The 11760-nt window shown below is 54.2% G+C and overlaps 2 protein-coding genes across 2 annotated transcripts in view; both read left to right on the top strand.

Moving 5' to 3' along the window:
- The window catches only part of LOC121660621 (agrin-like), a 9106-nt gene extending 3864 nt beyond the window's left edge, over positions 1–5242 (top strand). The window contains exons 2-4 of the mRNA XM_042020027.1: positions 236–460; positions 995–1098; positions 2645–5242. Of these exons, the coding sequence (XP_041875961.1) occupies positions 236–460; positions 995–1098; positions 2645–2802 (487 nt within the window). The 3' untranslated portion in view covers positions 2803–5242. The remainder of the gene's footprint in view (positions 1–235; positions 461–994; positions 1099–2644) is intronic.
- A 1792-nt stretch (positions 5243–7034) lies between these two features.
- LOC121660622 (tyrosine-protein phosphatase non-receptor type 11-like) overlaps positions 7035–11760 on the top strand; it is a gene marked incomplete at its 3' end in the record, with an annotated part of 15352 nt that continues 10626 nt past the window's right edge. Inside the window, exon 1 of the mRNA XM_042020028.1 lies at positions 7035–7107. Coding sequence (XP_041875962.1) covers positions 7094–7107 — 14 coding nt within the window. The remainder of the gene's footprint in view (positions 7108–11760) is intronic.

The following is an 11760-nucleotide window of genomic DNA, read 5'->3' as shown; positions in this document are numbered from 1 at the left end:
GAGGTTATCCCAAAATCTGCCACCCTTGAGGTGTATCCCAGGAGTGGAGGTTATCCCAAAATCTGCCCCCCCTGAGGGCAGCAGGTGGGGACAGACCCCATGGATGTATCCCAATCCCAGGAATGGGACGGAGGCTATCCCAGCTCCCTGGGAGGAGGAGGAGGCTGCTCCAAGGAGCTGCTCAGGAGCCGCCTGTCGCTTTTCCAGCCCCGTTCTCCCTCTGCTCTCCCCGCAGTGAGAAGGCCCTGCAGTCCAACCACTTCGAGCTCAGCATCAAAACCGAGGCCACGCAGGGGCTGCTCCTGTGGAGCGGGAAGGGGCTGGAAAAGTCGGATTACATCGCCCTGGCCATCGTGGATGGCTTCGTGCAGCTGAGCTACGACCTCGGCTCCAAACCCGTCACCCTGCGCTCCACAGTCCCCGTCAACACCAACCAGTGGATCCACATCAAAGCCTCCAGGTGAGGGGGGACAGCGGGATGGGGATGGGGATGGGGATGGGGATGAGGCGGCTGAGTCATGGCACGGTGATCCCCAAGGATCTCTCCTTGGATGAGAGCAGAGGGCAGGCCCTGCCCTGCTGGGACACGCCGCGAAATGTCAGAGGGGCCAGACAGGAGGTGTGGAAGGGCCGTGCCTTGGATTTGGGATCTCTGAGGGTTTCACATTCTGTTCCCGGTGGGAGCAAGCCGGCCCTTTTTTATTTTTATGGGAGGTGGGAGCGGGCAAGGATCACGCCCCTGGAGTGCCAGGGATTCCTGCCACGGGATCTGGCAGGGCTGGGGTGGCTCTGTGGGATGCCACAGGGGTGCTGGAGGGGACAGTCCCCGCGGCTGGGTGGCACTGGGGCAAGGATTGTATCCAGAGGGATGCTCAGCTCTGCAGCTGGAAAAGCACTGGTGCTTCCCGGTGTCGGGATTTGCAGGGAACAGCTCCGGGCCTTCCCTCTGGGGCTGTTCATTAATTGCTGGTTTTCCTCCCTCCCTCGGGAGCAGGGTCCAGAGGGAAGGCTCCCTCCAGGTTGGGAATGAAGCTCCCATCGCCGGCTCCTCCCCTCTTGGGGCCACCCAGCTGGACACGGACGGGGCCCTGTGGCTGGGTGAGTCCGGGGGAAAGGAGAGCATTCCCGTGTCCCTGGCTGAGGATTCAGAGCTGGAATGGGATGGGGATGTCCCTCCCTTCCTTCAGCACCACACCGTGGCCTCAAAATTCCTACAAATGCTGAGGGACCAGTGCCTCTCCCTGCCATGGCGCCGTGAGGGGGTAACTGGGAATTAGAGTCATAACTGGTGTTGGAAGGGACCTTAAAGCCCCTCCAGTGCCATTCCCAGGCACATCCCACTATCCCAGGGTGCTCCAAGCTGGCCTGGGACACTTCCAGGGATGGGGCAGCCACAGCTTCCCTGGGAATTCCATCCCAGGGGCTCCCCACCCTCACAGGGAAGAACAGGGTTGGATTCTACTCACACTTTTCTGGAAGCATCTGTGCTTATCTCCCTGGTCTGAGCCTGTAGTTCAGGTCTAACCTGACCTACAGGGGGTTTATATTCCAAAATTTCTCCTTCTGAAGCCCACCTAGAAGTTACCTGGAAAGCAGGATTTTTTCCACGAGGAATTTTTCCTGGGCTTCCCCAGGCTGTGTTTGCAGTCAGCCCTTTGTAACTTCAGCGTGTTTGATGGGCCACCATTGGCAGTGCAGTCACTGAACCAAAACGCAGCTTGAATTTGGGGCCAAATGCCAAGGAGACGAGACTCGGATCGGTATTTTAGAGTAGAAATAGAACAGTGTTTTCAACAGAAATACCAGTAGAAAGAAGTCAGTGGTTTAAGTGTCCTCAGGAAAGCGACAGGCATTGGTTGGAACTGACGTGATTTAAGCGGAAACAACGACTTAATTTTTATAAAATGAATTAGTTTAATTGATATTTATTAATGGGCAGGGAAGAGGGTTTTCCCTTGCTGTTGGGAGGCAGTGCCTGGGGGTGAGTGTGTGACACAGTGTGTGACAGCACCGGGGACAGTCTGTGTGGGACTGTGAGCGTGTGCCACCACTGGGGCTGCTCTGGCTGTCCTTGCACTGTCCCCAGTCTCTGTCTGTCTGTCTGTCTGTCCCCTGTTCCATGTCCTTGCAGTGTCCCCAGTCTGTCTGTGTTCCATGTCCTTGCACTGTCCCCAGTCTGTCTGTCCCCTGCCCCCTGCAGTGTCCCCAGTCTGTCTGTCCCCTGTTCTGTGTCCCTGCCCTGTCCCCAGTCTGTCTGTCTGTCCCCTGTGCCCTGTCCTGACCTGTCCCCAGTCTGTCTGTCTGTCCCCTGCCCCCTGGCCTGTCCCCAGTCTGTCTGTCTGTCCCCTGTTCCCTGTGCTGTCCCCAGTCTGTCTATCCCCTGCCCCCTGACCTGTCCCCAGTCTGTCTGTCCCCTGCCCCCTGTCCTTGCACTGTCCCCAGTCTGTCTGTCCCCTGTGCCCTGCCCTGACCTGTCCCCAGTCTGTCTGTCTGTCTATCCCCTGCCCTGACCTGTCCCCAGTCTGTCTGTCTGTCCCCTGCCCCATGCCCTGTCCCCAGTCTGTCTGTCCCCTGTGCCCTGCCCTGTCCCCAGTCTGTCTGTCCATCTGTCCCCTGCCCTGACCTGTCCCCGTGCCCTTTCCAGGGGGGCTGGACAAGCCGAGCGTGCCCCACAGGCTGCCCAAGGCCTTCAGCACCGGCTTCGTCGGCTGCATCCGGGACGTGCTCGTGGATCGCCGGGAGCTGCACCTGCTGGAGGACGCCCTGAACCAGCCCCGGATATTGCACTGCTCGGCCAAATAGAGCCCAGGGACCTCCCTCCCTCCCCCTCCCTCCTGCCTATTGCTGTAATTATTTTCTATTTTTGTAAACTTATTGCTTTTTATATTTTTTGGGGGGGGACAGGGAGGGCAGGAAACCCCTTTTTTCTTTCGGGTTCTTTGGGTTGCAGCCCGTGCGGGGCGGTGAGGCTCGGCCCGAACAGCAGCGACACAGAACAAACCTCGAGGCTCCGAGAAGCAACAGAAGAACTCTCCCACTGCAGCGAAAATCTTCTTCATACTTGAAGCTTCTTTTTTGGGGGGGTTTCCCCCCTTTTTCCTGGTGTTTTTGGGGCGTTGTTCGTGCCCCTGTGGGGGAAACGCTGCTGGGTGCTGGCGAGGCCTTCACGGATTCACTGCCTGGCCCCGACCCCTCCCGTGTGGGGAATTCCCGCCCTGCTCCGGGGTCTGGCTCTTCCAAACCTTCTCCTGGCGCTGTGTTCACCCGATTTCCTCCTACCCCCCGTTCCTCTCACTGTAATTTATGTGTGTAAGGATCTCAAGTGCTTTTCTCCTTCGAGCTCTGCTCACATCAGGGATGCCACGCACTGGAAGGGAGAGAGCCGGGCCTGCTCCGGCCAGGCGGCCAAAGCTTCGCTCTGCGCTTGTCTCGTGACTCTTTGCTGGACTGAGAGGTGCCGGGAGGGGGAAAAATGTGGATTTTTCCAGCGGTTCTCCTCCTCCTCTTCCTCTTGGACACGTGCAGGAGCAGCTGGGAAACCTCATTCCCACACTTTGTGTTCATCCGGACGTGTCCCGACCCTCCCCGGCTGCTCTTCCCGAGGCCTCCAAGCCTCGGCCTCCCTCGTGCTGGGGATCACTTGGAGCTCCTCTCCCCGAGCTGGGAATGCTCTGCCTCTTCCAAAGGGGCTGGGAGGATCCCTTTTCCCCTTTCAGACATCTCTTGGATGTGTCCTTCCATGACCCACAGCATTTTCCAGCCTCTGGCTCCCAGCCTGGGAATGCAGAGCTGCCATCAGAGCCTCTCCCACAAAGAGAATTTGGAATTTTTACCTTGGACTTGGAGTTTTTGGGTCTTCCACGCTCCTCTGGATGCTGCCAGCCCAGCAGGAATGGCTCCAACAGGGATGGGAACGGGGCTGGAGAGTGTTTGGGGGGATTTTTAAGCATTTTCTTCCTGGAAAGGAAAATTTTGAGGCCAGTTTCGAAGTTTCTGGGGTGGGATTGGGAGTGGCAGCACCTCTGCCTGGAGCCTCCGGATCTCCTGGAAGCTGGAGAAGAACAGATGGATCAAAGCTCTGGAAGAAATGATCCCATCCTCCACTGGGATTCCTTCTCCATGGGAAGGATTTCCTGGTGTTTTGGGGCCTCTGTGTCCCCTTCCCACCCTCAGCTGGCAGCTGGGATTGCTCCGTGGAAAAACAACTTTAGGGAATTCATTTGCAGGATCCCACCGGGTTTTGGGTGGTAATTCCCACCCAAGGTGCCAGAATTGGGCACTTTTCCCCTAAATTTCTACCAAAAATGGGGGTTTTGGCACCAACTTTTGAGCCAGGAAAAGTGAAATTTCTTTTCTCAGGGTGAGCTCTGAACAAAGATGGAACCAAGAGGAAAAAACCTATGGAAAAACCACTTGGATCTGCTTTTATTTTGTTTAATTTGATTTAAAAAAAAAAAAATAGAATTCCCAACCTGTGACATTCCTGTGGAAAATCCAGGGGTTAAATATTCCCAGGGGGGGCTCTGCTGTGGCTGGGGGGGTCCTGGCGGGTGCCAAAATCCCCATTTTTGGTGGCTGCTGGCTCCAAATTGGGATTCCTGGTGGGAAATGCTGGGCTTTGATCCCAAGAGGATGGGGTGGGATGGGAGGGAGGGAGCTGGGAGCTCCCAATCCATGTTTTGGGAATGAGATTTCCAGCTGGGCTCAGCCAGGGCTGGATGTGCCAGCTCCAGAGGGACGGGGAAGCTGCTGATTTTCGGGAATGCCGCTGAAATGAAGCCAAGAAACGACAAAAAACCCAACACAAAGCCCACAACCGAACGAAAATAAATACAAAAACTCCGTCTGCTTTCGCTGGGGCTTGGAAATGCCTTAAACCAGGAATTTTGTGTCCTCATGGGGGAGCAGCCGGAATTTTCAGCAGCGCCCTTAGGGCCGTGGGCTTTTTTTTTTTTTCCCATAACATTATATCCAAAAACAAAACCACAAAAAGAAAAAAAAGAAAAAAAAAAAGGATATTGAGGTCGTGGGGGATTTTTTCCAGATTTGATTTTTGGGGGGGGACTTTTTTCTTTAATTTAACACCCCCGAGATGTCCGTGTGGCTTCAGGAATTCCTGACTTTGGGAGCTGCTGGCTGAATTCCGAAGGGCGATGCACGGTAGAGGAGCAGCATGATGTAACCATTACTAACTCGTGTCTTTCGTCGAATCACCCAGAAATAAAGTTTGGAAACGATTAAAGAGGTTTTTAAGGGGCCTGGTGCTTCTTTTTTTCCCTGGAAAAAAAGGAAATTCCTGCTTTTTTTTGGGTGCTGTTTGCTGGGCAGAGGGGGGTGAAGCAGAGTGGCTCCTTCAGGTGCCTCCTAAATTCAGTTTTTCCACAAATTCCAACCCCAATCCCAGGGTTTTGCAGGATTTTTGTGCCTTTCCTTCCTCTCCTCTGGGGTCAGGGAGTGGTTTCAGCTCTTGGGAGTCTCCCCTTTTCCCTCTTTGTCTCTTTTACCGGCGTTTTCCAGGGAATTTTTGCATCCCATGGATCTCACAGCACTGAGGTGCTGCCCCTGGGGGTCGTTCCTCATGGATGGCAGCGTTTTCCCTGCTGGAAATCCATGGAAAATCAGCCTCGAGCAGGGCATGGTTTGAGATGAACATTTCCAGGTGGGATTTCTGGGGTGTCCCGTGCAAGGACAAGGAGTTGGATTTGAATGATCCCCCTCAGCCCAGGACATTCCAGCATCCACATTCCAGCTCTGACCAGCTCTTCCTGCTGGAATTGCTGTCACCTCCCTGCCAGAAAAGATGGGAATTGGGGAATTCTGTCCAGCAAAGAGCTCAGCTCCATCCAGGCCGAGTGAAGTGAGGCAAAACCATGGAATTCCTGCCATTTGGGAGCTGCTAATTTGGGAAAAGGCGTCATTGGGATGCTGGCAGTGATGGAGTTGTGTCCCCACCGGCTCTGGAGGAACCTCAATGGACAAAGAGGCACCCCCAGGCTCGTGGTGACAATGACCTCATTGTGCCACCCTTGCCAAGCTTCTCCCTCTTCCAGGGGCGTTGAAAAAGCCCGTCCTTGTCCTGGGAAAAGAGGGAAAAGACAGCTGGAGGGGGGTTGAGTACAGGCTGGCCCAGCTCGTGTCAAATTTATGCTGCTTCCCATAAAAGCCAGAAATTCCCCCAAAGAAATGCCCTGGAGCCGGCATCTCCCACGGATCCTGGATGACAAAACCAAGCCAGCCAAAATCTGGGAGAAGCTCCCAGGACTGGGAATCTCAGTGCCAGGAACACCAGGAAGGGCAGGACAGGGGGCACCATTGCCAGGGTTGTTATTTGGCCCGGGAGCGATCCAGGGAAGCTGTGCCACCCTCCAAGCCCTCATCCCTGAGGAATGAGCTGGCTCCTGCCCTGGCAGCTCCCTGGGGATTCCCCGAATGGACACAGAATCCGCTGGGGCTTTTTATAGTTCCAAACCTGCTATTTTTGACCCGCTGGGGACACTGGGGGGGTGTCAGTGGCTGTATCCTGGTTTTTATTCCCTCTTGGACAGCTGGCTTTGTTGTCTCACCCAGGATTCGTGGGAGGTGCCAGATTCGGGACATTTCTTTGGGAGGATTTCTGTCTTTTATGGGGTCTTTCCCAACGCTAACAATTCCATGACTCCGTTCATAATGGGAACTCTCCGGTGCTGCCGAGCCCCGCGTGGGATGGAGCTGGATACCGGGAACACGCGGGGCTGCACGGGGAACGACTTCAGGGAGCCGGGAATGCGTTGGAGGCTGCGGGGATGGATGCTCAGGATTCGGGGATGGGATGGAAGCTGCGGGGATGAGCACTCAGGATTTTGGGGTGGGCGCTCGGGCACCGGGATGGGTCGGAGGCTGCGGGGGTGGGCACTCGGGATGCGGGTGTGGGCACTCGGGATTCAGGGATGGGTACTCGGGATTCAGGGATGGGCACTCGGGATGCGGGCGGGGCGGAGGGCGGGGATTCCCTCGCGTCACAGGGAGGGGTTTCCCCGCCGGGCCGGGCCCAGCGCCCGCCGGGCGCGGAGCGGGGCAGTCGCGGCGGGAGCGGCGCCGGGAGCGGGACCGAGCCATGACCTCCCGCAGGTGAGGAGCGAGCCCGCACCCAGCCGGACCCTCCATCCCATCCCATCCCATCCCATCCCATCCCATCCCAATTTATCCCGTCCCGACCCGCGGCGAGCGCGTCCCGCACCAGCGGCCCCCGGGCACCGCTGGCACCGGCTCGGAGCTGCCCCCGCTCCCCCGGCAGGGTCGGTTCCGTGGTGCCCGTGTTCCCGGTGTTCCTGATATTCCCGGTATTCCCGGCGTACCCGTGTTATCCGTGCCCCGGTCGGTGCCCGGTATTCCCGGTATTCCCGGTGTTCCCGGTGTCGCCGCTCGGGGCTCGGTGGCCGTGCTGAAGTCGCAACCCCGGCGGTTTCTCCCCGGAGCACCCCAAAACCTCAGGAAGCTCCAAGCATCCCATCCCACAGGCTCGGGATGCTGGAGCGGGGCCGCCAGAACGGCACCGAGCTCCCAAAATTCCTGGGAATCTCCTCGTGGGCCGCGAGCTGGGGGAAAAAAGAGACTTTGGAGCATCTGTTCTTTCGTTTCCTCGGTTGTGGCAGGAGCCGGGGGCACTTGGGATCATCATTCCCTGCCCGCTTCTCCTTCCCGGCCGTGCTTCCCAAAGGGATGGATGGATATCCAAGGGATGGGGTTTTCCCTCCGTGTTGCTGCATTCCAGGGGGGTTTCCTCGAGCCGGTTCGGGGCTTTTGGGGGATTCCTGGCTGTCCTTTCCCACCTCAGGATGACCTGGAAAGCCCTGGGGAGGGAATTTGCTTTCCAGCTGTTTTTCCTGGGATGCTGTGGCTGGAATGGGACGCTGGGAGTGAAGGGAGCGAATTTCCAGGTTTTTGGGATAATTCCACCAGTGTTCCCATTTCTGTCAAGGACTTCAGGGAATCCCAGGCTGGATTTGGGATTCTCCCAATCCTGGATTTAGGTTGGAAGGGTCCTTAAAGCCCATCCAGCTCCAACCCCCATTCCCCTATCCCAGCCTGGCCTGGGACACTTCCAAGGATGGGGCAGCCACACTTTAGCTGGGTTTTTTCCCGGTTTTTCCTCTGGGAAATCTCTTCCAGGGCCTTTGTGACCCCAGGAGCAAACCAGGTCCCCCTCCAGAGGGTCCTGGGAGTGGGAACCCGGAGCTGGGAGCTTTCCTGTCCCAGGTCACTGATTTATCCCTGGTTTATCCCTGATTTTCCCGTGATTTATCCCTGATTTATCCCTGATTTATCCCTGATTTTCCTCTGATTTATCCCTGATTTTCCTCTGATTTATCCCTGAGTTATCCCTGATTTATCCCTGAGTTATCCCTGATTTATCCCTAATTTTCCCATGATTTTCCCCTGATTTATCCCTGATTTATCTCTGATTTTCCTCTGATTTATCCCTGATTTTCCTCTGATTTATCCCTGAGTTATCCCTGATTTATCCCTGAGTTATCCCTGATTTTCCCCTGATTTACCCCTGATTTATCCCTGATTTTCCCCTGATTTATCCCTAACTTTCTCCTGATTTTCCCCTGATTTATCCCTGATTTATCCCTGATTTTCCTCTGATTTATCCCTGATTTTTCCCTGATTTCCCATTCTCCATCCCTGCCTCCACAGCATCCCTGACCCTCATCCCTTGGGCTTCCCAATCCCTAAAAACTTCATCTCCCAAACCCTGCCGTTTGTATTTCCACCCCAATCCCCATTCCCAGCCACACACTCCGGGATATTTGATGGGAAGAAACATTCCCAAGTTCTTTAAGGATGAATGAAGTCTTTCCCTGCAGTAAAAAAATGTTTCATTTCGGGGCTTTGGAGCAAAAGCAGCGCCCTGGGGAGGGATGGAAAATGGAAAATGGTTCCTTCAGTGCCATTCCCAGCTCCAGGAAATGTGTGGGATCACATCCCAGAGCTGCTTCCTGCACGGATCCGAGGGAAGCAGGAAATTCTTGGCATGAGCCAGGGCTGGAAATCAGGAACTGGGACTTCCTGGATGTGGATTTTTCTCCTGTGGCTGCAGTTTGATCTCAAATCTTCTTTGCCACGGGCAGGGATGGACCTGGAATCCTGGAATTCCCTCCTGGGCTGTTGGAATTCCCGTGGCTGTCCCGGTGTCCCGGGCAGGTGGGAAGGATCCAGCTGCAGGAAAAGGATCTCTCCGGGGGTTTTTGGGAATTGGGACTGGGAGTGGCAGGATTTGGGGGGGCTCAGAGGAGTTCCTTGTAGGAAAATTCATGGAATCGTGGAATGGTCTGGGATGGAAGGGATTTAAACTCATCCAGGGACACCTTGACTGTCCCAGGGTGCTCCAAGTCCCATCCAGGGATGGAATATTCTGGGGGGGGATATTTTGTGGATGGGATATTCTGGGACATTCCGTGTGTGGGATATTTTGTTGATGGGATATTTTATGGGATATTTTGTCGATGGGATGTTCCGTGTGAGGGATATTCCAGGATATTCCGTGTGTGGAATATTCCGTGGGTGAGATATTCCATGTACAGGATTGTGTGGGATATTCCACGCCTGGGATATTCCGTGTCTGGGGTATTTTGTTGATGGGATATTTTATGGGATACTTTGTTGATGGGATGTTCTGTGTGAGGGATATTCCAGGATATTCCATGCGTGGAATATTCCGTGGGTGAGATGTTCCGTGTGTGGGATTGTGTGGGATATTCCATGTCTGGGAAATTCCGGGATATTCCATGTGTGGGATATTCCACGCCTGGGATATTCCGTGTGTGGGATATTTTGTTAATGGGATATTTTATGGGATATTTTGTTGATGGGATATTTTATGGGATATTTTGTCGATGGGATGTTCTGTGTGAGGGATATTCCAGGATATTCCATGCGTGGAATATTCCATGGGTGAGATGTTCCGTGTGTGGGATTGTGTGGGATATTCCGTGTCTGGGGTATTTTGTTGATGGGATATTTTATGGGATATTTTGTTGATGGGATGTTCCATGAGGGGGGGATATTCCATGTGGGGAGGATCCCACCGGATCCTTGTTGTGGCTGCTGCCTCTCCCCCTCTTCCCAAGGGAATTGGGATTGTGGATTTGGGATTTGCTGTGCTGGGAGGAAACCCCCGGCAGCAGGGAAAGGCACATCCCAAAGGAAGGGGATTTTAAGGTGTTTTAAACATTAAGAAGGAAAATCCAAGTGAGCAGCAGCAACATCCCCTGGAGATGTTCCCTCCGGGATAAATAATCATGGAATTACCCCCAGGACAGGAATTGGGAACCTCCTCCAGCTCCAAACACCTCAAAAATTGGGATAATTGTGACTCTTTACCCCTTGGGATGTGTCCTTTGGCCATGGGAGATTTCCAGAGGGTGGGAAGGTGACAAAGATTTGATTCCCAAGCAACAAAAAATTCCTGGAGCAGCATCCCTGCATCGGATCTGATTTGTTCTGGGAGGTGTTTATTTATTTGTTTGCTGCTCCTGCTTCCTCCCACCCTCCCAAAATATTCCCAGCAGCCTCTGGAATCCCTGATTAAATTCTAATTATAAATTCTAATTATAACCACGGAATTTCTTCCCCCCCCCCTTCTCCAGTTTTTCCCGCTGCAGCCAGGTTCAAAAATAGCCCTGGCCACCCTTCAAAGGGGATGGGAATTTTTTCTCTGGGATTTTTGTCCCGTATTTTTGGTCCTGTCACCCTGCCCAGGGCCGGAATAACACTCCTGGTTTTTAATTAGCTCCTCAGGGTTATATAATCCCGGGATTTGAGGATTCCTGGGGCACAGAGGGTTCACAGGGCAGGGATGACCCTGCAGGAACGTCCCGGCCTCTCTCTGGCACTGGTGCCAAGTGGGATGAGCTGGGATGCTCCAGCCTTGTTCCCTCAGCCAGGAATTTCATTAATTAATCAATGAATGAATGAATGAATTGGGATTTGAGGAGGAACCTGCTCACAGCCTGGTGGCTGCTCAAAGCCCCTCTGGGATTTTGCTGCCCTTGGCATCATCCTAAAAATAGGGTTTGTGTGGTTTTCATGTGGGGTTTTTAACATCGTTATTTTTTATTATTGTTTTAATAAGAAGAGTAGGCACGGGCAGGATTAGGCAGGAGGGAGATACTGGATCAGTAGGGCTGGGATGATCCCAAATTTCCTGGGACTGGCCGAGCCACAAGGGGCTGGGTTTGGAAGTTTGGGGTTGTCCTCGGTCACTTTTGGCTTCTTGCAGGGCTGGGGACATGGGTTCTGCCTGTGTGTCCCCCCAAAATCCCTGTGTGTCCCCAAAAAATCCCTGTGTCCCCCTCCAAAATCCCTGTGTCCCCAAAATCCCTCTATCCCCCCCAAAAATCCCTGTGCCCCTAAAATCCCAGTGTCTCCCCAAAATCCCCATGTCTCCAAAAAATCCCTGTGTCCCCCTCCAAAATCCCAGTGTCCCCAAAATCCCTCTATCCCCCCCAAAATCCCTGTGTCCCTAAAATCTGTGTCCCCCTCCAAAATCCGTGTCCCCCCAAAATCCCTCTATATCCCCCCAAAATCCCTGTGTCCCCCAAAATCCCTGTGTCCTCCAAAATCTCTGTGTCCCCCTCCAAAATCTCTGTGTCCCCCCAAAATCCCTGTGTTCCTAAAATCCCTATGTGCCCCAAAAATCCCAGTGTCCCCAAAAAATCCCTGTGTCCCTCTCCAAAATCCCTGTGTCCCTAAAATCCCTGTGTCCCCAAAATCCCT

Source organism: Corvus kubaryi, unplaced genomic scaffold (genome assembly GCF_017639235.1).
Source record: "Corvus kubaryi isolate FWS band 111438036 unplaced genomic scaffold, C.kubaryi_AGA036_p1.0 36700, whole genome shotgun sequence".
NCBI classification, from domain to species: domain Eukaryota; kingdom Metazoa; phylum Chordata; class Aves; order Passeriformes; family Corvidae; genus Corvus; species Corvus kubaryi.
This window is presented reverse-complemented; position numbering and strand designations above follow the sequence as displayed.